Genomic DNA, 27,597 nt, shown 5'->3' with positions numbered 1-27,597 from the left:
GTCATGAGCTGTGTTATTTGAGAGCTTGCAGAAAGTTAGTGTAATGCCAGTTTTGTAGGAGTTTAGTAGTTCAGCTAGTTGTTCTAAATAATTCAAGACAGGTTACAGAGAGGTACAGTTTTTTGGTTTTGAATTTGCTCAAACAGATAGTGAAATGCTGTGTTTGTATTATGTGTGTCTATCAAAATTTATTAACATAGTAGTTGACAACAGTCATGAATGAACATATCATTGCAAGAAATGCAAGCAGATTGATTTTAAAGCTAAAATTTGGTGACAGTTATTAGTGAGTTTCAAAGGCAAATGTTCTCCTTCATATAGATCTGCTCATGTAAATGAATGGTAGGCAAGTCCTGGACTACTTTTGATAGTCCAACAAAATGTCTCTGTTTATTAGCTGTATTTGGAATTCTTTAACTGCTTCAGATTTTCTGTTTATGCACAAATACTGTGAAATTCTGATTCTGGCTGATGCTGTCTGTAAAATGATGGACACAACTGAATTGATTAGCAGTGCATGTAGGATCAACATGTCAACGGGCATGTTGTGTGAGTTTAAAAAAGAAAAGAAAAAAAAAAGATAGTGCCCCAGCCCAATGCACTATTCTAGAGTCTGTCCACTGTGATTTTTGTCAGTAATCTGTATGTTGAGCTTAGTTTGGTCTTGTTGAAAGTGGCTTACCTCTGCCATGTATTTTCACATTGAAAGTAGTCAAAAAAAAATTCCTCGTACCTTGTTTTGTGGCATTGCATTCTGATCACAGGCTATGAGCTGCCATGGGAGGACCCCTCATTCGTATATCCCAGCAACATGGCCCGCCCACTGGAAGTTGCCGTCGAAGCGAGCAACGGTGCCTCAGACTACGGCAACAAGTTCGGGGAGCCAGTCCTGACCGGCTTTGCCCGGTCCTTTGGGATGCTCGTCAGTGGAGACGAGAGGAGGGAGTGGGTGAAGCCCATTATGTTCTCGGGGGGTATAGGGTCTCTGGAAGAGGGACACATCAAGAAAGACCAACCAGTGACAGGTGAGTGTTGTGTGCTGACTTCAAGAAAGTACTGTTCTTCATATTGTTTATGAGTATGCCGTATCTGTTTCAGTGCCAATACTTGCCCTGTATGCACAGTATGATTAAGTTTCCGTAATTATGGTCTAGTCAACAACACTCCCATTAGATATCTATTGAATGCCAAATTAAAATTGCCTAGTAAGTCTTCATACAGTCTCAATTGTTCTTCCCAACCTTGTGTAGGGGACTTGGATAAAAATGAACAAGCAGTGTAACCATTTGTTGCAGGAATTAAGATCATAATCAGATGTCTTTGACCAAAGACACAGGGTGCAATATTACATTAAGCTATATGCATGCTGTGAGGAGATTACATGCTAGGTTTCTTTTAGCTTAAGCTAAGAAATTGATTATGTTTATGCTCACAAAATTTTGCAACGTTTGACTAATTTTGAAAAAGAATTAATTTGCAAAGAGCGAATGTTGTATCACATGTCAAAATGTTCTCTTGTTGTCTTCCCCTCTTTGCCCCTCTGCAACTCACGTCACACACCCCTAGGAATGAAGGTGGTGAAACTCGGTGGTCCCGTGTACCGCATTGGAGTTGGAGGGGGAGCAGCCTCTTCCATTCAGGTGCAGGGGGACAACACGGAGGATCTGGACTTTGGGGCTGTGCAGCGGGGGGATGCCGAGATGGAGCAGAAACTGAACCGTGTGGTGAGAGCCTGCATTGAGATGGGGGAGAAGAACCCTATCTGTAGCATCCATGACCAGGGAGCAGGCGGGAATGGTTAGTAAAACTCATCTATTTGGCCCTATTTGTCTGCTACGTTGCATCATATTTGTTCTGCTATCCTGACACTGCAATTTCTCACTTTTCTAGACGGCCCATTTCCTTCCTTCCATGCTGCAGTATTTTGATTTGCTATTATTCACAATGTTTATCACAGATTCCATGCTCATCCCTTCTTAATGCACATCGTCTTAGTTTGATGAAGATTCCTTTGCAAAAAAAGAAAAGAAAAAAAAAATGGATTTAATGTGCTGTATTAAATGCTGTGAGAAGTACATGCATTACTTGTTTGATGTCATTTGAACTTGAAAGATGTACCTTTGTCGTCCTATGTTCCTTGGAATACTTTGGTTCCATAAACAGGATAATATTGTGTTCAAACCGTACCCAGTGCCTACATCTGTGGACTAAAACCCATACCCACAATTTTCCTCTTGGCAGTAGACATAGGTATGTGTAAGTTGTTATCTAGTTGTTTTTGAGAGAATAGTGTGTATACCAAGGAGAATACCTCAAGTAGACACAAATATATATGCCAGTAATGGTGTCGGGATCGCCTTTCTTGTTTCCCAGGCAATGTCCTGAAGGAGATATGTGAGCCAGCGGGAGCCGTGATCAGAACCAAAGCCTTTCAGCTGGGGGACCCCACCCTCACAACCTTGGAGATCTGGGGGGCCGAGTACCAGGAGAGCAACGCCATCCTGGTGAAAGAACAAGATGATGGGTTGCTAAGCGACCTGTGCCAGAGGGAGAGATGCCCTGTCAGCTTTGTGGGAGAGATCACTGGTGATGGAAAGGTGGGTTCTTTTCAATCAATCTCTTTAAAGGGAGACACCCAGAATTTGATTTTAAAAATGATAATGTGACATTGATTCCATATTGCATTAACATTGCCTGTCGCTTCCTCATTAGACATTGTTCAATCTGTCAACATTTGCACGCTAAAGTAGACGTTAAGTAATAAAAGTTGCATTGGGACTGCCATTTTGGTTCATACCTGACATTTTAAGGTGTTGCAGTATGAAGTATCAATAATGCTACTGCTTCAGAGAGTTTCTATCTGGTTATGATTTTTTTTTTTTTTCAGTCATAAGATTCATAAATAAAGATCTATCCTCTCAGTTTCTAGACAAAAGATCTCTGTTTAAAGTGATACAAATGAAAGAATCAGAATATGTGCATCTCTCTTACTGATAATGCAACATCACGTAAGTGTTTTTGCCTTGAAGCAAATCTGTAATGTCTGCATTAAGTGGCTTTACAATGTACCATGTGTATGCCCTGAGACAAGATCATACATCCTCTTGATTTTCACATTGAACTTGTGAGATAGATATGGGAATATTGCAGCTTACAGAACATAACATGTTAAACTGAGCGTGCTTACGATCGACATGTTACCCTCATCTCTCATGCTGCTTAGATCCGTTTGGAGGATGAGAAAAGAGAGCTGATGAATGGATCTGGCGATGGCAGTCAGTCACCCACGAAGAAGAGCAGAGTGGTTCGGTACCCTGTGGACCTGGACTTGGAGTGGGTGCTAGGTTCAATGCCCAGGAAGGTTTGTTTCTGATTCAGTACTTCACACTTGCTGTCATGCAGATTGGTCATAGAGAAATACCCCATTTTCATTGGCAATTTCGAACAGTACCTTCTTAAGATATCCTTCGGTCATCGATATTTATCCATGCATTGTGAAGACGAGCAAAGTGCCCATTTAGCTGATTTACATGAAGACACAAATTTTATCAAAATTTAAAAATCTTTCAGTCTTAAAGCTCTCATACTTGTCATGCAATCAGGATTGATGTCTTCTTTAGCAGATTATATTTCATATTTGCAAGCCAGAGTCCAGCTGAAGATTAGTACACAGAGCTTTTGACTTCTGTTGGAAGTTAGCAGAGTGATAACTTGATGACCTTCGCTGTTGCTGCAAATGCTTCAGGACTCAGTCAGAGAAGGCTATCCAAATTTTACCCTGTTGAGGATGCACTGATTTTGCTATAACATGCATTTCACATAGAAACCTGCCTGAGTATTCTTGGGTCTCGTTTTCAACGCATTAACTTCCTTTGGGGCCAACAGCAAAATTGTTACATATCGTGCTTGTCAGTAGTGTGATCTTGAGATTGGCAACTGTGAGAGTTGGACCTGGACTGTGCAGATGTTGAATATATCGGTCATTGTATGATACAACAGGTTTTCAAGCTGGACCGGATCAAGCCAACGATGGCTGCCCTCAATCTACCCAGCGGACTTACGGTCAGCGATGCCCTGGACCGCGTCCTCAGACTACCCTCAGTGGCAAGCAAGCGATATCTGACCAACAAGGTATTCCATGCAGTAGAAGGACTCTACTAATTTAATATTTGGCTATGTCCATAGTGGTTTTGGATACATGTATTGTCAGCTAAGGTGCTCATTCCCAAAATGAGATGTCTGACGTTCCTCTCTTCAGGACAGCTTTCTTATTTGTGTCATGGAATTTCTTTCTTTTCTTTTTTTTGCCGAAAGTTCCATAAATATATGTATATTTTTTTTAATTTGATGCTTGCCTTGATATCTTTTAAGATAATGTCCTTTCTGAAGTTACATGTGAAAGTTGAGTTAACATATTGTGTGTTGATGTGGACATGTTGATGATAAATAGAGTTGTGAGGCTTTCAGAAAAGAGAAAAAATACTTTCTAGACACATGAGCACTCTATGATAGCTATCAATCCTGTCGTGTTTGTGAAAAATTATCATTGTGATTGCAGTCAAGCAACAAGCAAATCCTTGATGGTTTTACTTGAGTAGATACAACTATCATAACTTGCACTAAGTGCTTGGAAGCTCTGTAACAAAGCGGAACTATGTGGATGCCCAAAGCACTCGATATTTTGATGATAAGAAAGTTCAACAAGCATTCTCCCTCCATGTCCGGCGAAGGAGAAAGTTCATCTCACATGTTGAAGTACTGTTCTGTCACCAATCAATCAAAGATTACAAAATTCTGTGGTAATGAGAAGATAAGATTTTTTGTTTCAATTTTGATTGACATCATCTCTCGATGATGTATTTTATAATTTCCTTTTGGACTGATGGATTTGCAGGTTGATCGCTCTGTGACAGGCCTGGTTGCCCAGCAACAGTGTGTGGGACCGCTCCACACCCCACTGGCTGATGTCGCTGTCACCGCCCTCTCTCACTTTGAGACGGTTGGCTCGGCAACGGCCATAGGTGAGCAGCCCATCAAGGGATTGGTGGACGCAGCGGCGGGCGCCCGTATGGCAGTGGCCGAGTCCCTGACTAATTTGGTCTTTGCTAGAGTCACAGCACTAAAGGTAAGGCCCAGTGGTCAAGCGTTTCATCATCATTACTTTTTTTTTTGTGGTCAATTCATCATTGCAAAGGCAATTCAAATATTGTACATATTGACCCATGGATTATGAGAACCAGAGCTTCATTTCATAAAAGATGTCAGGATGGCAACTCTTGCTGGAATGGCAACTTCCAATAGCAACAGCCAGTCAGGAAGCTGGATTCTTGTTGTTACTATGACAATTGCCATTCCAGCAAGAGTTGCTATTATATCAACTTTTTATGAAATGGGGCCCAGATGTGACATGTATTTATTTATCTATCTATTTATTTTTTTGTGGTATTATTACATGTAGGTACCCTTGCTTGTTCACTTTATCTATATTCCATTAGGCCAGAGGCTGAATGGAACATGACACCAGACCATAACTATTTCCTGTATTTCGTGAGAACAAGCAGGGGGTAGCAATTTTGTCTTTTAGTGTATACAAGCACCAACTTTGACACAATCACTACACTGTCTGTCTGCATAGGATGTAAAGTGCAGTGGGAACTGGATGTGGCCAGCAAAGCTACCAGGCGAGGGCGCTGCCCTCTACGATGCCTGCCAGGCCATGTGTGAGCTGATGGCCAAGCTGGGCATCGCTGTGGACGGAGGCAAGGACTCCCTGAGCATGGCAGCCAGGGTGGAGGGCAAGACTGTGAAGGCCCCAGGTGAGAAAGGGGAAGGGAGGGGAGTGGTAGGGGTGAGGGGTTGGGGCTAGGCTGTTAGGAGGGAGTCGCCTTTTTATGATTAGTAGTCAGAGACCTATCTTGAAATGCACGTCACAGTAGTTGCAACTTCTTATATATGCAGTTAGGCAACAACTGGTCAGATTCAAGCAATTTGAGACATTGCAGTGCAGCAGTAACTGGAATTTTGATATATGCCATTAGGCAGCAGTCAGTCAGGCTCAAGAAATTTGGGTAAATGCAGCAATTTAGTGTAATGTGAGATGATGTTTTCTAAAATGAAATGGGCCTTTGGATGCAGTACCCCATGTGTTTAAGGGATGACCATCTTTTGCATATTAGTAGTGGAAAACTGTGTAGGTCTCATGAAAACTTTACTGGAACAAAGGTTTGAAAAATTGGTTTAATGTTGCTCAAGAGATATCAAATAAATCAAATCTCTAGGAGTCAAAAAATCATATCAATGATCAAACTTTGAAAGTGGTCCGGTCACTTTGATATGTACATCAAAATCCTATCTTTTTTTGTGTGAATGAGAATGTGTGTATGTTGCCTTATCTTTGACCTTTCATAAGGTCACCGTTACTTGAAATGTCAAAGGCCGTACACTTTTGATTGATGATAAACGTTTTATACAGTGGTCAGTGTGAATGTCCCAGGATGTTGACTTTTTTTGTATCTTTGATGCAATAGAAAACTGTATTGTGACAAGACTAGTGGATTAAATGACTGCCTCTTAAATACGATGTTAACCGGAAATGTGGAGTCATCTGTCATACCGTTACCTTTCTTTAATCATTGTGTTTGTTCCTTTCCACTGATACAGGAGCCCTGGTTATATCGACGTATGTTGGCTGCCCTGACATCACTGCCACTGTGACACCAGATCTGAAGTGCCCAGCAGGAAAAGGTGGATTCTTGTTCAGATTAATAGTTTGTAATGAAGGAATGTGTTTAGGAGGTCAAGATTAATACTTCTATATGATATTGATAAAGTTTAGTTGTTAATAGTGATAAAGCTTTGCTGACTGCCCTCATATTTCTCAAATACAACAACAATAACAACAACAACAACAACAACAACAAAAGGTGGGGGAATTCTGAACATTTCCCAAAAGTTGAAACACTGTCATGAAAGAAATTGAACCTTAATCACCTTGAACTCACTTTGTATATAAGTTACTGTGTATGCCATACATTTAGACAGTCTTATTTTTTTTTTTTTTTTGTGAATCAGGACTTACGAACAATTTCGCAAGTGGTTAAATTCACGATCACAGAGTACAATTATGAATTGACAAATTTATGTGTGCATATCACATTCATGATGGGATGAAAGTTAACATTTTTGCATGTTGTTAAATTCATGAGTAGCACCCGACTCGCGAACATAAAAATCTACAAAATGTATGGCATATAGAGTAGTTACCAATCCTCTTTTGAAGCACAAAAAGGTCTACATTGTACATTTTGTTTTGTCAACTAACCTGTGATTCCTTTGTAAGATTTTGTTGATACTCTGTAGTCCAGAAGGATGTAGCAATGTTTCATGGATGTTTGCCATTGCAACATGAAATAGACTGGGAGGGACTGAGAGGATGTCTTCTTGTCCTCTATGCAGGCACTCTGCTGTATGTTGACCTGAGCTGTGGTCACAGGCGACTGGGAGGGTCAGCCTTGGGCCAGTGCTACAGCCAGCTTGGTGATGTCGTCCCCGATGTTGACGATGCTGCCCTGCTGGTCAATGCCTTCAATGTGACCCAGGACCTGATTGCAGGTTTGTTCGAAACCTCTGTCCTAGATAGCTTGTCATATGTTGCATTCTAATACCTAGATACTTTTCAAGCCTTTGTAACAGTACTGCACATGTAAAAATTGTATTCATGTTTGCTAGTTGAGGTCTGTTTTAATGTTTGCAAAAACCACCAAATACAGTATTATTCTTGTTGTCACGCACATGAAAACCATGGGACGTAAGCTGGGAAATTTCAGAAAACGACATTACTGTGAGACTAAATTTTGTTGATATAATTTGAAGTAACATTTTTTTTTTTCAGTGCTAGAAAGTTAAAAAAGAATAGTTGCCCTTGGTCTACCTATCTATGTCTTAGTTATTGGATTTTTGTGTATAATTTTGCAGAAGTCAAAGACATTTTCTTTTTTGCACAAAAAGTAAAAGAATGGAAGAGATTTTTCTTTACTCTTGTTCCACTTATCCATGTCCGTGTTAGTAGATTTTTGTGCATATGTATCTGATTGAGCTAAAAAAGTTTTTGGCAAGTCTCTGTCACTGATTACACCACTGAAACCATTCATTGAAGAGTCTAAGTTTGTTATAATCCTCTTCCTTCTCCCCCCCCCCCCACCACTCAGATGGCCTTCTGTGTGCTGGCCATGACATCAGCGATGGTGGACTCATCACCTGTATCCTGGAAATGGCATTTGCTGGAAACTGTGGAATAGATGTCAATCTCTCCTCGGAATGTAAGTTTGCTGTCACTCTCTAGTGGTGTACTAGTGGACAGTGCATAGGAAATGTGAGGATTTCTGAATAATTTAGCCTGCTGAATTTTGCTGGGATTTTTGTTTCACTGAAGTAAAAGCATGCAGAATATATTAAGATACCATGTGGTTGTGCTGTGAAGATAATGTCTGGAACAAACTCCATAGTCCACAAGCAAAAGTGTGCACATACAACTCATGTATATTGAGGCCTGTACAATGTGTTTTGCTTATTAAAAGAGAGAGATCAAGTTCTGTTCTGTTCATGATTTAGTTTTTTCCTTGTGCACACTCAGAAACAGACACAAACTTGTGTAGAACATGTGTTAAAGTCTCAACTGGAGGAGTGCTCTAGCATGTGGAAGTGCCTGGATGGGGTGAATGGGGCAAAGGAAAAAAATTGCATACTTTATGTACGCTTATTTTCTCCTGCAATATTTCTTTTTTTTTTTTTGTATTAAATGTATATATTTTATGTATGTATGGTATAAAACTCATGTTAAGTTATTTCATGATTTATATTCTTCATTGATGCACCTCTATCTTTATGTATGTCCAAAAACAAATTTTATGTATATTTTATACATGACAATAAATTATCTTGAATCTTGAATCTTGAATCTTGAAACTTCACTTTTTAAGTGCCTAGTTGTTTTGAAAACCCTGATGAATATTTTGATTATGAATGTGCTACTGATGTTTGTTTGCTTGTTTGTTTTTTAATAATGGTAAAGATATTGATAAGAAGAAATATTATTGATTGACTGATGATAGTCCTAATATTGGTAACCAATGATCAATGCCAATGATAATGCAGATGACTGCAATGGTGACCATTAAGAAATGGTATTAAATGATATGTAAGTTGGTGATGGCGTCATCAATGCAAAGTGGTAGAGATGTTGAAGAAGATGATGTCGTGTCATAAGGAGAAGTGAGATTGAAAGTGGAGGTAATCACACCGCTAAAAGTCGGTGAAGTCTGTGATTGATATTCTGACAGTGATTTGGAGACGAGTGCTGTACTCAATCTGATTTCATTTTCAGCGTCAGCGCTGGAACACCTCTTCGCAGAGGAGCTGGGATTGGTGCTGGAGGTGGTGCCCGAAAATGCAGCGGTGGTCTGTCAGAAATACTCGGACATGAATGTACCCTGTACCGCCATTGGCTACTCCATGGCAGAAGCATCCTCACCAAAGGTACTTTGTCATCCCTATGAGAGCTTGTATACACCATATATTCAGCGAGATTAATTTGTTTTTTTTTTTAGCAAATCGGGGCTTCCTGAAAATTTTTGTGAGTGGTCAAACTCGCTATCGAGGAGTACAGTAATGAACGAAGAAATGTGCGCATGCTGGTCACATTCATGTCGGGATCAGATTTACTATTTTTGTGTGATACTATTAGGGAAATGTGCTAGTAGCACCCGACTCGCAAAATTTGTGAGAAGTAAACCCTGCGAAATATAAATTACATATGCAGTACAGGGAAACCCTGTTATAACGAGCTCGGATATAGTGAGATACCCCTTATAACGAGGAGATTCTACTGGTCCCATTTTCATGTGCATATATTTATGAAAATAGTAGAAACGTGCATACGTTTATAACGAGGAACCGGTTATAACGAGGAAAAAATGGTGGTCCCACCAACCTCATTATAACGGGGTTTCCCTGTATTTCAGGTATGTTCTTATTTAGTTATTATGCAAGTGCATTGCACAAGAAAGTGTGATGGAGCATTTTGAATGATAAAGGCAGTATTCATATGTATATATCCCATTATAGCATAGAGTTATATATATATATATATATATATATATGTTTTATGTCTGGCTGTAGGTGTCAAAACTATGAAAACTAGTTGGAAATCATGCCCATGAAAACACAGATGTTGTGTAACCAAGGAGCTTATTTTGAAACTGTATAGGACATCATCAAAGGTGATGTACTGACACTTTGTGATACTTATGACAGGAAAATCAACGTTAGCACTGCTCTAAAATATGGTGTATGATTGAAAAAGGATATGCCTTCATCATTACAGATTTTTTGTTTCATGAACTATTACCTGATTACTCCGTATGTTTTTTAGATTGTGATCACAGTCAATGGCGAGTCAGTGGTGGATACAGCTATGACTGGTCTCAGGGATGTGTGGGAAGCCACAAGTTTCCAGTTGGAGAGACTCCAGACCAACCCAGCGTGTGTCGAGGAGGAGGAGGCCCAGCTGAAGCACAGGAAGGCACCCCCGTACAAACTGACTTTTGACCCCCAGCCATCAATACCTCAAGATCAGGACACAAGTGAGTTATAGTGCCATTGATACCAAAGACATTGATCAGTTGGGGAAACAGCAACTCGTAACTTCATTTAAGCTATGAGAACTACGATATTTGAATGGCTAGCATTTGTTCTCTTGTTTGGAATTTGTGAAACTAATTGATTCTTTCACCGTAGTTAAGAAAGTCATGGGACTTGTCTACAGGTAGCCAGCGAGATATGAAAGATGTTTGAGATGGTTAAAGGCTCTAAAAGCAACCAATTATAGAAGAGCATTGATTCTGAAGGGAAGATTGCTGTGTTGATATGAAAATCACAATTGACTTGTAACTGTATTGAAATTACATTATGTTAGGTGTGCTCCATTCTAAAGTAAGGTTGATGACTATGTGAAGCCTCAAAACTTGATGATGGTTTAAATCACATGGGGTGTTGTGTAAATGAGGCTAACTTCATCAAACGTTTGTACCTCTCCTTTGATGCAGGTCGGCCCAAGGTTGCCGTGATTCGCGAGGAGGGTAGCAACGGGGACCGTGAGATGCTGGCCTCCTTCCACATGGCGGGATTCCAGGCCTGGGACGTCAACATGCAAGACCTGGCCAGCGGGAGCGTCTCCCTGCGGGACTTCCGAGGCGTGGCGTTCGTCGGCGGCTTCAGCTTCGCGGACGTTTGTGGATCGGCCAAAGGTCAGTCACGCCCTTGATTGATGTGATATACTTTCTGTGGTGTGTGGACAAGTATTTGTGACAAATAAGGTCTGTTGACCATTCATTTATATCTTGGCCCCCACAAATCTTGCAAGGTACGTGCAATCCACTGCATGACAGAGGAAAAGGGCAAGTTAATGGCAGAACGAGAGCTGTTTGTGCTTTGCCACCAGTGCACCTGTCGGATGTATAGAGCCCTCAGAAACACATGGAGGGGTGTAAGGAGTTCACTGCACTGATGTGTGGGTGTTTGGAAGAGTACCACCTATGCCACTTACACTATAAAACCATGGGTGTTGTGCCTGCACACTCAAAAGTGATACATATTTCATAATCTCCCAATCATGGAGTACCTTCCAGATGGTATTTGACAAAGTATTACACAAAGATATGATTTTGACTTTTGACTCCATTTTACTCCATTGGCTCGCCTTTATTGGATAAGCAGTTTTCAGCAGCTTTTTTTGCTACACAAAGATTTGAGTTAGCAGTTCATTTATCTACTAGCTCTTAAACAGTGGAACCTCATTATATAGTGATGGGGGGGGGGGGGGGAAACATTAGATATTCTTATATGATGCGATTCTGCAGGTCCCAACTCTTTATATTTCTTTGTTTTCGTATCTTGATATCACTAGTAAGAAGCAAGGTAATCGTTGAGGTTTTTAGGTCCTTGTTGTGATGAGATTTGTCAGTATTCCTTGTACAAGTTGGGAAATTACCTGTGTACTTAAGTTGACCCACAAGGAAGTGTGGGCAATATATGTTAAATCAAAAATGGTGAATATGAAAAAAAAAAGCAATGGTATTCATGTATTGATAATGATGATGATGATGATAATGATAATGATAATGATAATGATAATGATAATGATAATGATAATGAAAATGATAATGATAATGATGATAATAATGATAGCATCATCCGGATGCAAAACCTTCACAAGTGCTATAATACACGCTTGCCGCAGCACTTGCACCATGTTGCCAAATGAAGATTAGCAGAATTATCTTGTAGCCAAGACATCATACTTAGTAATCTTCTTGTTTGCCTGCATTGTGAGACAACTAATTAAACTTGACTTGTCTTTATCCACTCATCACAGTGCATAATATCTTCAGTACTGATAATAACATCATGCTTTATTATATGCCTTCTGATGATAGGCTGGGCAGCGGCCATCTTGTACAACCCAGTGGTGCGTGCAGAGTTTGATGCGTTCCGTGCCAGGCCAGACACATTCTCCCTTGGAGTGTGCAACGGCTGCCAGCTGATGGGACTGCTAGGATGGGTGGCACCGGACGGCGCCGATTCAGCGGGCAACAAAGGTGAGGAATAGTTTGCACGAACAGACTGTATGTGTGTGGTATGACAATGCAGTTAGTACGTTATCATGCAGACTCATTTCTCAGTACAGTGCACTCCCGTTATAACGAACAAGGTTATAACGAAATTCCGGTTACAACGAAATAAAATTTAGGGCCGCAACATTATCAACTCTATGTATTTTTATTGTTTATTCATTCGGTTATAACGAAATTTCGTTATAACGAAAGAAAACTGCCGGTCCCGAGGACTTCGTTATAACGGGAGTCCACTGTATCTGATCACATTTCAGCAAAACTGCTGCTTTCTTTTCACTGTTTTTTTTTATCAAAAAATATTGTCTCCTTAGGTACATTTGTAAGTGTAATTTTAAACTGATGTAGATTTTACCCTTTTATTCAAAGCTTGTGACTTCTGTATGTTCACAGGACATGTATTAATTACTATTAAAAATGATGTAAGACTTTCTCTGAAAATTTACAAAAATGTTAAGTTTGCACAAGAAGATAGTAAATATGGTCATGAAGGATGAGGTGGTGAAAATGGAAATAGTGTAGATATAAATAGTGTAAATATTTCCACAAATTAAAGTACTGTTTCCTTCTTTTTTTTTTTGTATGAGAAATAAACTCTGAAATAAAAAAAGTAAACTTTTTAAGCAAAGTTAGAGAAAATTTCAATCTATAACTGTTTAACTCAATTGTGCTCACCCTTTGCCCTTTTTGTCCCCGCCGAACGAGTTCGAGCAGGGGACTATGAAACGGGCTCCGTACGTGTGTATGTCTGTGCGTCCGTCTGTCTGTCCGTCCGTCTGTGTGTGCGTCCGTGTGTGATCAAAATGTACAATTTGCTACTTCTCTGTCATTTATGAGCCAATTTTGATTTTGTTTGCTTTATATGATAGCACTACATGGGAGCTTTGAAACTTCTACACAGAATTTCAGTTGTGACCTTTGACCTTGACCTTTGACCTATATTGTACATTTTGCTACAAAATGCTACTCCTTCACCATTTCTAACCCGATTTCAATTCCGTTTGCTTTATGTGATGACACTAGGTGAGGGCTTCAAAACTTCTACACAGAATTTTGACCTTTGACTTCTTTGACCTTGATTTTTGACCTATATTGTACATTAGCTACAGAATGCTACTCCTTCGCCATTTCTACCCCGATTTCGATTCCGTTTGCTTTATGTGATGACACTAGGTGAGGGCTTCAAAACTTCTACACAGAATTTTGACCTTTGACTTCTTTGACCTTGATTTTTGACCTATATTGTACATTGGCTACAAAATGCTACTTCCGGCGGGGACATATATTACGCACCGCGTAATTTCTACTTTTCCTCGTTACTTTAGTGTTTGGTCATACTTATTCTCTTTTGCCACATTGATAAAGTGATATATTTGTAATAGCAATCATGACTCAAAGACATCTCATTTCACATGAAAATCACAATGGGAAATGCTAATAACTTGTAGATAAGACAGTAGAAAGTGTATGACTTGTTTCTACTTTATTATGCAAAATAAAATTGAAAGACAAAATGACACATATAATTCAAACAATTTATCACAATGCAGCGGTAAGCTTACATAATTCTGCACATACCAGTAATCACTTATAGCATGCATTACTATGGATCAATAGATCATTCAGGAAAGCGCTGTTGTACTTAAAACAGTCAAACATTGTTGTATACACTTAATAAATGGGTACATTCTCATCATACTAGTTAAATATGTGTACATATTACAGTGTCACACAAGCCATTCATGATGGAAATAATAAAATGCCCTAACATGAAGATAACACCTTGAATCATGAAGCGGCAAGACTGTTTTCAAGGGCATCCTGACAAAATCTTGAGACTTATAATGCCGCAAATGTTCAGAATTCACATCGATACTGCAACAAGTGCTCGCAGTTCCAACCGGTATCCTTCTAGCTGCTTGGCTCTTACTGTAAATACATAAAGTACTGTACTAATGTTTATGCAATTGGAAGCAAGCCGTGTTCATGGATCACAATGGTAAATTAACAATGCAAGATAGACAATTAATAACATCATTTAGTATTTATGTTCACAAAGAGCTGGGTAACTTCTAGTTAGCTAACTTTGATGGAAGCAGTGCCCCAAGGACCTCTAATTTCAAGTGAGGGACAATGTGAACAAAACTTGTAATAAAGTTAGAGCGACACTCCCAACCACAAGAAATCTTGTGTCTGTAGTACACACATGTATTGATATGAAGTAAACCCACTTCGAAGTGTTATTAGTGGGCCCATGTGAATGCAGTTGAATAAAGAATGAGCTCATGGTTAGCGTTAACTTTTGTGAAGGCTGAAGATTGCGTGTGGCACACTGACTGCACTTCCAGATCTTATCAGAGTGTAGCTCCCATTATCAAAGATGAGCACCATGTGAACATAACTCACAGTTTGAAGTTAATTTGCCTATCTTCGACGATAACATGACCCTGTGAACGTGTTTTGTTTTGTTTTCTCCTCCTAGCTGCCTGCAAGCAGGGCGTCTTTTTGGACCACAACACCTCCGAGAGGTACGAGTCTCGCTTTGTCACTGTCAAGCTGGAAAAGAGTCCCGCCCTCATGCTACGGGGAATGGAGGACTCGGTTCTAGGTATCTGGGTGGCTCACGGGGAAGGTGAGTACTGGGGAATATTAAGGCGGAGAGGGACCAAGTCCTTTAGAGCAGGCCTACTTTTAGTACAGTCGACTTCCCTTATAACAAAGTTCTCTTGACCGGCAGTTTTGTTTTATTGAAATTTCGTTATAACCGAACAGATAGACAAAATACATAGAGCGGGTGATGTTAAGGCCTGAATTTTTACCTTCTTGTAACCGGAATTTTGTTACAACCGTGTTCGTTATAATGGGAGTGCAGTGTATTCGATTTTGATGCAGTGGAACCTTGTTATCAAGAGATTGGATATAGCAAGATACCGTCTTTTTTTTGTGTCCCTGACTATAGCAAGTAACCTGATATAACAAGAAAAATCCCAAGCAGCCCATTATAATGAGGTTTCCCTATACATGCTTACTTACGAGTGGTACAGTGCTCTCCCGTTATAACAAACACGATTATAACAAAATTCCTGTTACAACATAAGTAAAAAATAGGCCCAACATTATCCCCTCTATGTATTTGTATTGTTCATTTATTTGGTTATAATGAAATTTTGATATTAACGAAAGAAAACTGCCGGTCCCGAGGACTTCATTATAATGGAAGTCCACTGTAATAACCTTCCTAACCTGAATCAGGAACCAGGTAGCAAACCTGCAGCCTGAGGTCACCCTAATGTAATGGGTAATAGAAACTTCTTTGAAATGCCAGAAATAGACCCTGGTTTCTACAGCAATATACTACGCATAATATTCAACTCAATAAACATGGAAAACGCTGAATCATCATCTTTACTCTTCCATACATTATTCTGTAATTCCAGGTTGTTTTGTGTGGCCTAATAAATGTAAGAAAAAAAAAATTGACCTTTTTTCTTATGCAGTTGCCTGTAGAAACATAAGCTACAAAACATACAAACATTACTAACTAAGAATATAAACAAGACTAAGTATATTGATTTGATATTGTTAACTAGTTAGTATAAAGGAAAATTTCAGCCTGGCATGAGGTTTGGACGGACTATTCAAAAAACAAATCACACACATATGTATATAGAGTCTATTACCATTTATATACAAATATATGAAAAGACAAGTTAATTTCTTCCTTTGTTGCAAACTTTTGATACCTATGCAAAATGTCTCTTTTAGCAAACTCTACAAACAAGAACACATAATAATGTACCCCATTACAACTGAAAATGCCCAAAGAGTTGATGTTTTAACCATATGTGTAATACTGTGAACAGTACAAAATCCACAGACCATGCAGCTTCCTATTCACCTTCGTGTTTGTGAGGAGATTATGTATTTGCAGAGTTAACAAGTCTCACAAGAGGCCGTGTTGGAGAGATCAATGTCAGGTAACAGACTTTGCCTGTAATCTCCACGGTCAAACTGCATGTTTGTGAGTTGGATGGCAGATGCTGCCACTTTTTCTGGGAAAGGAGATGACAAGATATCTCAGATGTACGCTACAGTTCAGGGGAAGATTTAACAGAGAAATGTATATGTGGAAGCTGCAAAGCGTGTCATCCACTCTCTTTCACATGGCAGGCAAGATGAAGTTTGCATCGGATGCGATCCAGTCCCAGGTTATTGCGAACCACCTCGCTCCCATGCGCTACGTGGACGACGAGGGCGCCATGACGATGCAGTACCCGTTGAACCCCAACGGTTCTCCGCAGGGCATCGCGGCACTCTGCTCCCCAGACGGCAGGCACCTGGCGATGATGCCCCACCCGGAGCGGTGCACGCTAACTTGGCAGTGGCCATGGATGCCTAAGGGCTGGAGGCGGGACCTCAAGGCATCGCCATGGCTACGCATCTTCCAGAATGCTTACACGTGGTGCCTAGACAATTGAAGCATTACATGTATATCACAGAAATGGCTGAGTTTGAAATAGTTATCTGTATGTGCTACTATATGGAGGAACCTGATGCAATCACTAGCATGTCATACTGAAATCCACTCTAACCTACTTGTCCCTCTTAATATTGTTGATCTATAGAACACTTAGTTTTACATTGACTTCTTGTAACTTGTTTGTGTCTAAAATGTTAAACATGCTTCAAAGGACATCTGAAGCATTTTTTTTTTCTTCATATTTTTGTTAATGTGTTGAGCAAACTAAGTTATCGTGAACATCATTAACCGCGAATATGCGGACTCAACCTGTAACATTCCCAGATCTAACACCAAGACAAAGTAAGACTGGAAATCAATGGCTTTATGCCAAATTCAGGACGCAGATAGTTTTAAAGTGTTCTCAAAATTATTAAGGTTGCTGATACAGAGAGTATCACATGTCATCCTGAAGTGTATTAGGCATTTGCATGAGACATAGACTGAATTTTCACTTATGACATTCCTTCTTTATTTATTGATAACTAGTTATATTTGCAAAATACCGTAAAAATACAAATGAAGATTGAGAGGCAGACCAGAAATTTTATGTAGTGTAGAAGGGGACAATGGTAATGTAATGTTCATACCTCATATCTTCCTCAAAGGACCAGGGTGCTGGGGATGTTGTCGTGCGTCACTTCTTCGCCATAATAGTTCACTATCATCAGGTCTGGCTTGTCATGTACCATCTTCACCAGCATTGTATCTGTTATCTGGAAGGGCAAAGAAAAAAATGTATTAATGATTATAATGAAAATAATGATACAATGATAATAATAAAAATAATGACAATAATAACAGACTTTTCATGTCAGCATAATTATATGCTTGGACATCTCGGGGGGGGGGGGGGGGGGAGGGGGAATAGAAAAAGACTTGAAGTAAATTTGAAGCCATACATGTGAATACTGCCACAGAATGAATGTACATGTATTGACTATTGATGATGTGGGGCTGAATATTCCATCCATTCGCTCACATGTACACTGTAGTTGAATGTAAGACATTCATCATCGACAGGGTTTGAATAAAGAAATTCATTAATAGGTAATACTGAAGATGCTATATTTTTGATGATTGTATAAATTATCATTTCCAGAATAGATCAGTTGTTTTGAGAATTCTCTGAAATCTTCATACAGAACCATTTCTATCTGTATGTCTGTGTGTGTGTGTTTGTCTTACTTGTGCATGGCTCTTTATCAGCACTATGTACAGGTATTTCATGGTTAAAAATTTTCAATATCTCAGACTTTGGTATTAAGCTCTGTATTTATGAATCACTTGATATATGAGGTGCTGTTTCAATGTTTAACAATAAAGTGACATTGAATCTCATCAAATTTGAACCCAGATTTATTTGATGCATTTCTACAGTTTTTTTTTTTCTTCAAAAGTTTGGATGGAATTTCTTCTTCTTCTTTTTTCAATCTGAGACTGAGTTTGTCTTTATGTGTGAATTTTCTTTTTTGTGAGATAAACTCCAAGAACACTCAAGAATATGAAATATAAAATCTGATATGAATTTAAAGTTTTGGTTTATACATACCCTCTGAAAGTACTAGAGCAATTGCCTAATGAGATTACAGCAATAATTTGGTGGCAAAGAGAGTCTGCATTCTTGTTTTTTGTTTCGAGTTGTCTTTTATGTATGTGTAGCTGTAATTTGTCATGATGAAGATAAAGCACAGTTACATTATTGTGAGTTACTGCACTGTTATACAGTCACATAACACAAGTATCCAATCATGATACTTCCTCCTAATTAATGATGTTACAATGCACAACTGGAATAATTACAAACACAAAATCTGGTAAATGGTAGCATTGCACTTGTATTGTGGTGACAATATTCATTTCATACAGAGAGCTGTGAGCTGACTTGAAAAGTTTCAAACTACAGCATTAATAAAAAAAAAAAAAAAAAAATCCTGGCAAATTCATTGAGGAATTTGTTTTCTTTAGAGTTCATGTTGTGAATTACAGGAGTACTCTTGTTTCAACATAAAGAAATAAAAACTTTGTAACAGAAAACTTGATTGTACAGTGTATTATTGGTTTCAGTTTGTACATGTACTCCCTATGCAAATTGTTTCACTAAGCACATACACTAAAGACAGGTCATGAAGTTCCTGAAGCAGTAACTTTGTGTGTTTGTTTGTTTGTTTTTTCTACCCTAAGACTAATATCCTTTGAATGATAAAGAAACTTCTGAGTGAATGCTTTCCTTTGAATTGCACAGAAAACATAAGAGGGATATTTATTGGCAAGTGGCAATGAGTGTCATGAAAAAATTAAACTTCTCTCGTCATTGCTATTTATAGTGATTTTTTATACATCTATTTTGACCAACTTCAAGTTTTTCTGCAATATTCACAGTTGTTATGAACTAAGTATTCAAATCACCCGATATTAGAAGCAAAGATACATCAAGCTGAACAAGAGAAATCTGACTGCACTTATAAGATATACAAATTGTACACTCTGACAAAAAGCATAAAAGCTGCTTGGGCTGTATCTCGTATGCTGGTGATTCAGCAGGAGTTGACCCATGAAAATACGGGGGAAGATTAAAGGCATAATTTACCATTTGCAGATGAAACAAAAACCCAGCATTAGTGCTTTAAAATAGTTGTAAAATGCGAGTCAGGGAACGAAACAACCACTGTAAAATTTTAATCCGTATAATCGATGTTAAGTGTTGTTAAATACACAAAATGTGAACAATAGTTATAATAAGAATGGTTCCACACTAAACCGTATACAGTTACGGTTTATTGAGAAAAACACTGATATCTCCTTATATTTTAGGCTTTATTGCGAAAATTTCATATGGCAGGATGTTTTGTGACACAACAGATCTACACATATGCATCAAATGTGATATCTTGAACACTTTTGAAATCACTGCTCCCAAAGGTAAACAGGACCTTTAACCTTTTCTTCTTTTAATTCTGATGTGACCTCCTGCTAGCAAAGTACCTGTAAAAAGGGCACACAAATGTTATGTGCTTTGTTAAATTTCCCCCTTTGACCCCTTGCGGTCTCTTTATGAAACAATCATTTTGTTACCAGGAATGAAAGTCTGACCTTGATATATGAATGCAAGAATGGGAGTAACTTGCAGTGGGAAATGATTGTTAAAAAATTCACTCGGTGTGGTCAATGTACATTTTATGTTTTTCTTTGCATGTAGTTTTGAGCTTTTAGTGCACATATTGTATTAACAAACTGCCCCCCTACAGAGATAGTCAATGGATCGCAATTGCCATCATTTAGAATTCTTCTTGACTAACATTTCACAAGCTCTTTAGATGCCTGTTAGGCTTAGGAATTGCACCACCCCACCCCCCACACACTTTTTTCTTCTTTTTTTTTAAGGAAACATAGGTACAAAAGGAAAAGGTTCAATGAGCATACACCAAATTGTGAATGACAAAACAGCACTTCAAAAGACACCTCTTTTTAAAGAAATACATGTGTATTTTCTTCACGATGATTGCATGCATGGTTGAATAGGAAGAAGGGAGCCAACTCCATTTGTAGCTGACACACTTTTGGCACAATCACATCATTGTTAAGTCTTTGCAGTGTTGTGGTGAAAACAACCTCTCAGATACGCCTTTGAATGCAAAAACACAGACCTCCATTTAACAGTCCTTCATAAATGCAATTAAAATAGACTCGTTCATTTTGTTTTTTCCTTGTTCCAAGCTCTAAACAACAACATATTAGGTGCACTATATGTGCTGTCTGATACCTATAACTACCGGTATCTCTCTAGATTGTGAGAAAAAAAATGCCTGCTTGCCTTCATGGTTAGAAGAATCATGTTGACAACAGATGGTAGACGTGATACACAAAAAGCACAATATAAAGCTCTAGTCATGGAAATTCATTTTTCTATACATGTATTTCAGTGTTTGCATTATAAAGCACTCTTCTTCTTTTTCCTAGAAACAAGATTTGATATTTTAGTCCAAACTGTTTCATCACAAAGAATTGGTAATTTCCTATGATATGATCAAGTATTCATTTGGTACAAGATCTGATGATAGAAAGATTAAAGAAGGTTATTTTCTACTTATGGGGTTGCCCAGAATATCACTTGAATAAATCATTGAAAATTAAAGAAGTTAATAAAGGTGCTATTATGCATAAAGTCACGCTCTCCAATTATCAACCACTTCTGTGATAGGGAATTTGGAAATTGTGTGCGATGCTCCGCTGTATGGGGTTTTCTGTACCAATCGGCGCTCAAACACACGAAGGGTCATAAAGCCAAGCTTACCCTATTGCACTGTCTGAGATCCAGGTAGGTCAGCTGCGGGAGTTTGGTGGGAATGTCAGCAAGGCAGTGTCCCAGGATAGCATGGAGGCCAAGCAGATCCAGGTGTTCCATGTACCTATGGGGACACAGACCCAAATTTCTCTTCATTCAAAAGAAATATTCTATCCTGATATCATGTTACTTTGTATCAAAACAAACAAACAAAATTAGAGAAACATATCAGCGAAAATTTAGCATGAAAAAAATCAGACACACACAGAAATCATGAACTGCAGAAAGTTTACAGAGTACTGTACGAGCTGAAATTTTCGCGGTGGTTTTATTTTCGCGAATTTCGCGAATCGCCTTTGAACGCCGAAAATAACAACGTGCAAATAGATAAGTACAGTTAGACCTCGCAACCGCGAAATTAATAACACATGAAAATGTCCTCCTAGTAGCAACTCGCGAAAATATCTGTACGCGAAAATTTCAGCTCGTACAGTATCATATTATGACAAATTGACAATTTGTGTGATGTAGGTGTGGAGCAGTTCTTCATTTGTTTGAACAAAAAGTTACCAAATTTGGATTTTTCTCCCTAGAAAAGTTTTCTTCGGGTCTGTTCTTGGTACGTTATAAGATGATAATAGATAATCCATTTTTGCATGTCCTCCCCCAGGGATATGTTCTGTCTGTGCGTAAAGATATGAGAAAGATGAAAATTAAAGGCCAATGCCTGGCTGGCATTACATAGACTTACTTGCAGTTGTCCAAAACTTGTACTAATCCCACGTCGGTGATGAACCAGCACCATTCCACAGCGAGATGTTTCAGATACGGACACCTGTGAAAAATGGAGTCAGCCAACCACTGGTAATACAGAGTTCACACCAAGGGAGAAATACATCCCAAAGCTGTTCCCTTCGACCCTCCCCCCCCCCTCCCCACACACACACACACACACACCTGCCACATTCACAAACACACACACACCATCACAAGAAGATGCATCCTATTGCATTTTTTTTTTTTTTTTTTTGATGATAAGATTTTGCAGAAGACAAATCTATATGACACAGATAATTACCCAAAGATCACATCTTTTGAGACCAGGGAATATATGCTGATATGACACTTTTCAAAAACTTATCTAAGGCTTGTGGACAAACTGGACTTTATAAGAGCATTGCTCCAGGAGAGCCTTTAAATTAAAGGAAACCAAGCCCTTAGTTTGAACCTGCTTCATGGTACATCTGAGAGGAATAAACAAATTAAGAATAAGTTGTGGACTACACTCCACTGATTTTGTACATAAAAATGTCATTAAATTTGATTTTCTTCCAGATCAACTAGTGTTTCACTGTTAAATTTCATTTCAATTTCATTTCCTTTAAACAATTTAGTTTCATGTCCATATTGTAAATGCCCAGTACGGATGAAGAAAGTATCAATCAATGCATCAGGGTAAAGAAGACACACCCTCACCTGTGGGCGATGTTTATGAGCCCCTGATCCTTGAGCTCCGAACACTCGGACAGGTCCAGGAATGTCAGGCTGGACAGGTGGGGGGACAGGAAGAGGCTGGCCAGGGCAGACTCTGTGAACTCCTTACCCTTGTGGAGCCGAAGGTGGACAGGGTTGCCCCAGTCCTGGATGCATTCAGCAAAGGACAAGACAAAAAGGACCAGACATTTGTAACGAGATAGATGGGATACCATTTGATGTGTGTTGCATTGGTACACACGTGTATATTTCTAAATTTGTATGCAAAAAAAAAAAAAAAAAAATGCTAACAAACTAAAAAGAGCAAGATTGACAAGAATGGTTTCAATATAAATGATAGAGGAGGGGGAAAAAAATCATGTTTCTGGGAAGTCCTGTTCCTCTATAATATGTACATACAGTGCATCCCCATTATGGCAAACACAGAGGTAACAAAAATCTTGTTGCAACAAAGTAGAAATTCCTGTCATCAAATTATTGTCTCCAATCTTTGTCTACTTTATTGTTCGGCTGGAGCAAAATTTCGATACAGCAAGAGAAAACTGCCGGCTCCCAGAACTTCGCATTGACAGGAGTCCCCTGTACATGTGTACATGTATTACTGGTTATTCATCAAAGGATGGGTGGATAAACTTACCCGTAAGCTTTGCAGTGTGTCATCGGTCAGCTGTTCGCAAAAGAAGACTTCAAACTCGCTGAGGTTGGGGCACTGCATGGCTTGGTGGACAGACACATCGGTCAACTCGGCACCGTCCAGCCGCAGGCAGCGCAAAGTGGCTTGTCGCTCTTGAGTGAGCATTATCACCGCCCTGAGATGTGTCGAAATGTGGATTTCGAGGACATTGCACCCGAGGCATTTATTTCCTTGACTTAGAGTAAATCATCATGCAGTGAATCAGGATACAAGCAGAATATCAATGAAAATTTGAATGAAATCAGAAATATGCATAAAGCAGTGTAACTATTTTGGAGATTTGTAAGTCATGTCATATGGCATTCCAGTGCTACTTCACATGGCTCTCTAGCTGACTTGATTTTATGGATATGTGATTGGAAGAAATTCCTTCCTACAAAATTACAGAAAATTAAATAGGTCAAAAGGACCAAAGACACAGCATTTCAGAGACTACTAAGAAAAAGAGAAACCAGCATAAAAAGGAATAGGCAGGCTATAATACCTCCTTACAATGAAAAAGGAGCAAAACAGAGGACAAATATAAAAGTTATTGGATATAAGAGGCTATGGACTATATCTTTCAAAAACCCTGCTTAAATAATTCAAGTCTGTGAACACAAAAATCTTCACCATTACATTTCTATCACATTCAAACCATCGTATTACTAGAGGCGACCTGCTTTTACACATTGTCAATGTCATTTTGAGAAGTTAGGCCTGAAAAGGTTAACTCTAAGTAGTTTTCACTCACCTATCACTTATCCATGGAATTCCATTGATGTCCAGCTCCTCCAAATGATTAAAAAATCTGGCAATCTCAAACACAGCTTCGTCCGACAGCTTCGTGCAGTGAGACAGGTTCAGTGTCTTGAGCCTGGGCAGCAGGATGAGCCTTGAGATGAGACTATCGGTGATTTGGTCACAGCCCTCGACGTTGATCGATGTGAGCATGGGACAGCCACTGATAAGGGTGCTGAACATGGCGTCGTGGACGCTGCTGACAAAGCCAAGGTCGATTTCACGGACGCTGGGGCAGTATTCGACGAGCGCCTGTATCTCCGAGGCGCTCACCTCGTCGCGGCCGTGGAAAGTCACGCTCTGCAGGAGCGTGCACCTCCGGAGAACCGCCCGCATCACCTCCGGGTGGATGCTGGTCCTGCTGGAGAAGTCCAGGTGTTGCCACAGCAGCGGGTCCAGGGCCAGGTGGTGCCACGCCTTGCAAACGGGCGCCACCGACGTGCATAGTTCAGTTCGGGACAAGTACTTGAAGATGTGAAGAACAATCTCCTCAGGGATTCGGCTGAAGCAGCAGGCGCTCTCATCTGACTCGCTGTCCTGATCGTCATGCAAAATGTCAGTGAAACCATCCCTGACACACTCCTGATCCTTGAGGAATTGCATACCATCAAAGTCAGCGCATCGATCGGGAAACTCGTGTTTCAGATTCTGAAAATCGCGAATCGCATCATCCAGGTCTACCCGTATCAGATCTATTTCCTGCAAGATTGAAGGGGTCTATGTCTTATTCTTTCTTTCTTTTAATTTCTATCTTAAAGTATTATTTCATTATATAAGATAACATATATTTAGCATAGTTTGATGTAAAAATATTTTATCTAATCTTTACAATGACTGCATGCACAGCTTTACCATGTATGATATTACTGCATCTTAAAACTCTGGCTTCATCTCTAACTATTCCAGTTAATTTCAATGCATACAAATGCTAGGAGCACTCATCATTTATTACTAGCACACCTGACATCATAATGGTATACCATCAGTCTTTATACGTGAACAGTGTACAAGGTAATTAAGAAATATCACATAGACCTTTGAACATGATGTTCACCAGATCTGCCATATTGTGTGCCTACACACCTACGTATCCACTTTGCCCAAAGCAAATCTGTAAATTGTGAAATATGTGCATCATTTATGCACCAAGTTGATGAAAGTTCAGTGTGTACAGATTGGAAAATTAAAATGCTCGCTAAACTTGTGAAAGACAAAAGTCCTTGAAGAATTTCAACAACTGTAACTGGAAATTTGTCGTCATACTTCATTTTAAAACCAAGATTATTAAAATTGTGTGTGTGTTTTTGTCCTGGTTTTTGAGTGATTGAATCGATAATAAATGGGCAGGTGACTCTACCCTATGATGCTTATTGTACTCCTTGTTAAGAAATGGGAATATTACCATCATAGACAAGAATGATAAACTATACTTTTCAAGCAAATGTAATCCGAAAAATTAATGTGAAAAACATAACCCATCCCAATGTAGACATGTGCATGTAAAGGCACTAAGTTGGATGAAGAAGATATGATGGTGCACTATTTTCTACAACAAGTTATATGCTTGCCAAATTTGTCACAAAATAATTTCTTGTGAGCATCCTTTCAAGATCGTTTTAAGTCAGGCGGTCCATTCTTCTTCAGGGTAAAGTCAATAGAAGCTCCACATTGCATTAAAAAAGCGCTTGTACATTTTCGTGACTGATTAGTGGGAAACTTTGCTATTCACCTGCAGAGTGCTTGCAGCCTGGTCGGATATGATAGAAGCAGTGGTCACTTTGGCTAAGTCACTGGACGGTAAGCATTCCCAAGCCTCTTCCTCCTCCTCCTCATCGCAACTGTCAACTTCTCCTTTGTAGATGAATCGTTCTTCCAACTCCTCCTCTAGCCCCCCATCATCATCATCAGTCCTAAGGAGGGGCGTCTCCACTATATCTACCAAGAATGGGCATCTTTTTTGGGCATCCTCACCATCTTTCTCCATCTTCTCCTGCTCCTGGTTGAGGTCCATCATGACGATGTGATCCAGCAGGAGGTTGGTGGACTCCTCAATCGATTCCTGGCTCACCTTCCTAAGGAGCGGGGGTTTCTTCCTGACTGCGGGAGGATACTTCTTTTTCACATCAGCCGGGTCGTCGATTACGGTCTGCTCACTTCTGCCCAGGAGACCAAGATCCTGGGGAATCTCCTTAGGCATGTCAGCGATGATGTGGTCTAGGTGACTTTGGTATACACCTGAAATAGTCTCCTCCTGTAGGCTTTCCTCAGCTGATTGCATAGAATTCGGTGAGTCAAATGTAGCCCTTTTGCTGCTTAAGTCTTCAGTTTCTGCATCAATTTTGGTTGCACTGTGACTCTGCTGATCCTTGCTTGTCCATGCTTCTAGAGGTGGTGATTTTACAATACTAGTGTTTTCTGTTGTCTTTGCATCTTGAAGCTCTTCCCGCTTGGCTAAAGCTATACTACAAACTGTATCTATGCTTTGTTCTATGGCTTTACAAGAATTTTCTTCTGTTGCACCATATTCTGAACTCTGGGAATGACTTAAATGTGGATCTGTCTCTTTACTATTTTGGAGAATATGACGTTGACTACTGTCTGTGCCCTGAGTCCTAGCTTCTGCACCATGCTTGACTTCATCAGTAGCATTATTTCCATTGTCATCTGTGACTTCTGACCTTGCTTCCATTACTGGCTTGAACACAGCAGCATGAATCTCCTCCTCCTCCTCTTCCTCCCTGATGCAATCATCACCTTCCAGTGGTAGAGATGACAGAATCAAGTGTGGTTGCACTGCCTGTGCCTTTGGCAGGTCCGGGAGCATGACAACGTGATCAATGAGGAGGTTAGTGGACTCATCCAGAGATTCCTGACTGATCTGCCTCAGGAGTTTCCTCTCTCTCTGCACAGGAGCTGACTTGGGCTGCAAGGATGCAGCGGACGCCCTCGGCCAAGACTGGTTCAGCCCGAAGGGCATCAATCTGTCCCTCTCCTCCTCTTCATCTTCCAGGGACAGTGTGGAGTCCCGCATCCAGGCATCCTCATCCTCCTCCTCCTCTTCAAACGACTTGGTGAGTCTCACGTTAGGATCAGCTGACACTTGGGACAAGCCTTCAGTCTTGTCACCAGAGGTCTCCAT

General features: G+C 39.7%; 2 protein-coding genes across 2 annotated transcripts in view; one reads left to right on the top strand and one right to left on the bottom strand.

Annotated features, from left to right (window-relative positions):
* The window catches only part of LOC140235514 (phosphoribosylformylglycinamidine synthase-like), a 23,841-nt gene extending 5,825 nt beyond the window's left edge, over positions 1-18,016 (top strand). Inside the window, exons 9-24 of the mRNA XM_072315538.1 lie at positions 765-1,025; positions 1,567-1,797; positions 2,374-2,597; positions 3,224-3,361; positions 4,000-4,131; positions 4,895-5,125; positions 5,636-5,816; positions 6,661-6,744; positions 7,456-7,611; positions 8,208-8,318; positions 9,383-9,534; positions 10,430-10,640; positions 11,103-11,303; positions 12,492-12,653; positions 15,169-15,318; positions 16,857-18,016. Coding sequence (XP_072171639.1) covers positions 765-1,025; positions 1,567-1,797; positions 2,374-2,597; positions 3,224-3,361; positions 4,000-4,131; positions 4,895-5,125; positions 5,636-5,816; positions 6,661-6,744; positions 7,456-7,611; positions 8,208-8,318; positions 9,383-9,534; positions 10,430-10,640; positions 11,103-11,303; positions 12,492-12,653; positions 15,169-15,318; positions 16,857-17,164 — 2,933 coding nt within the window. The 3' untranslated portion in view covers positions 17,165-18,016. The remainder of the gene's footprint in view (positions 1-764; positions 1,026-1,566; positions 1,798-2,373; positions 2,598-3,223; positions 3,362-3,999; positions 4,132-4,894; positions 5,126-5,635; positions 5,817-6,660; positions 6,745-7,455; positions 7,612-8,207; positions 8,319-9,382; positions 9,535-10,429; positions 10,641-11,102; positions 11,304-12,491; positions 12,654-15,168; positions 15,319-16,856) is intronic.
* Positions 16,858-27,597, bottom strand: LOC140235358 (uncharacterized). The gene is made up of 8 exons (XM_072315385.1): positions 26,188-27,597; positions 24,412-25,157; positions 23,622-23,793; positions 22,967-23,130; positions 22,242-22,325; positions 21,500-21,614; positions 17,796-17,921; positions 16,858-17,152 (listed from the first exon to the last, which is right to left on the bottom strand). The coding sequence occupies exons 1-7, from the start codon at positions 27,595-27,597 to the stop codon at positions 17,808-17,810; spliced, it is 2,805 nt and encodes a 934-aa protein (XP_072171486.1). The 3' UTR covers positions 16,858-17,152; positions 17,796-17,807.

The sequence above is a fragment of the Diadema setosum genome, chromosome 11, assembly GCF_964275005.1.
Source record: "Diadema setosum chromosome 11, eeDiaSeto1, whole genome shotgun sequence".
Classification (NCBI taxonomy): domain Eukaryota; kingdom Metazoa; phylum Echinodermata; class Echinoidea; order Diadematoida; family Diadematidae; genus Diadema; species Diadema setosum.
Note: the sequence above shows the minus strand (reverse complement) of the source record. Positions and strands in the feature narration are given on the sequence as shown.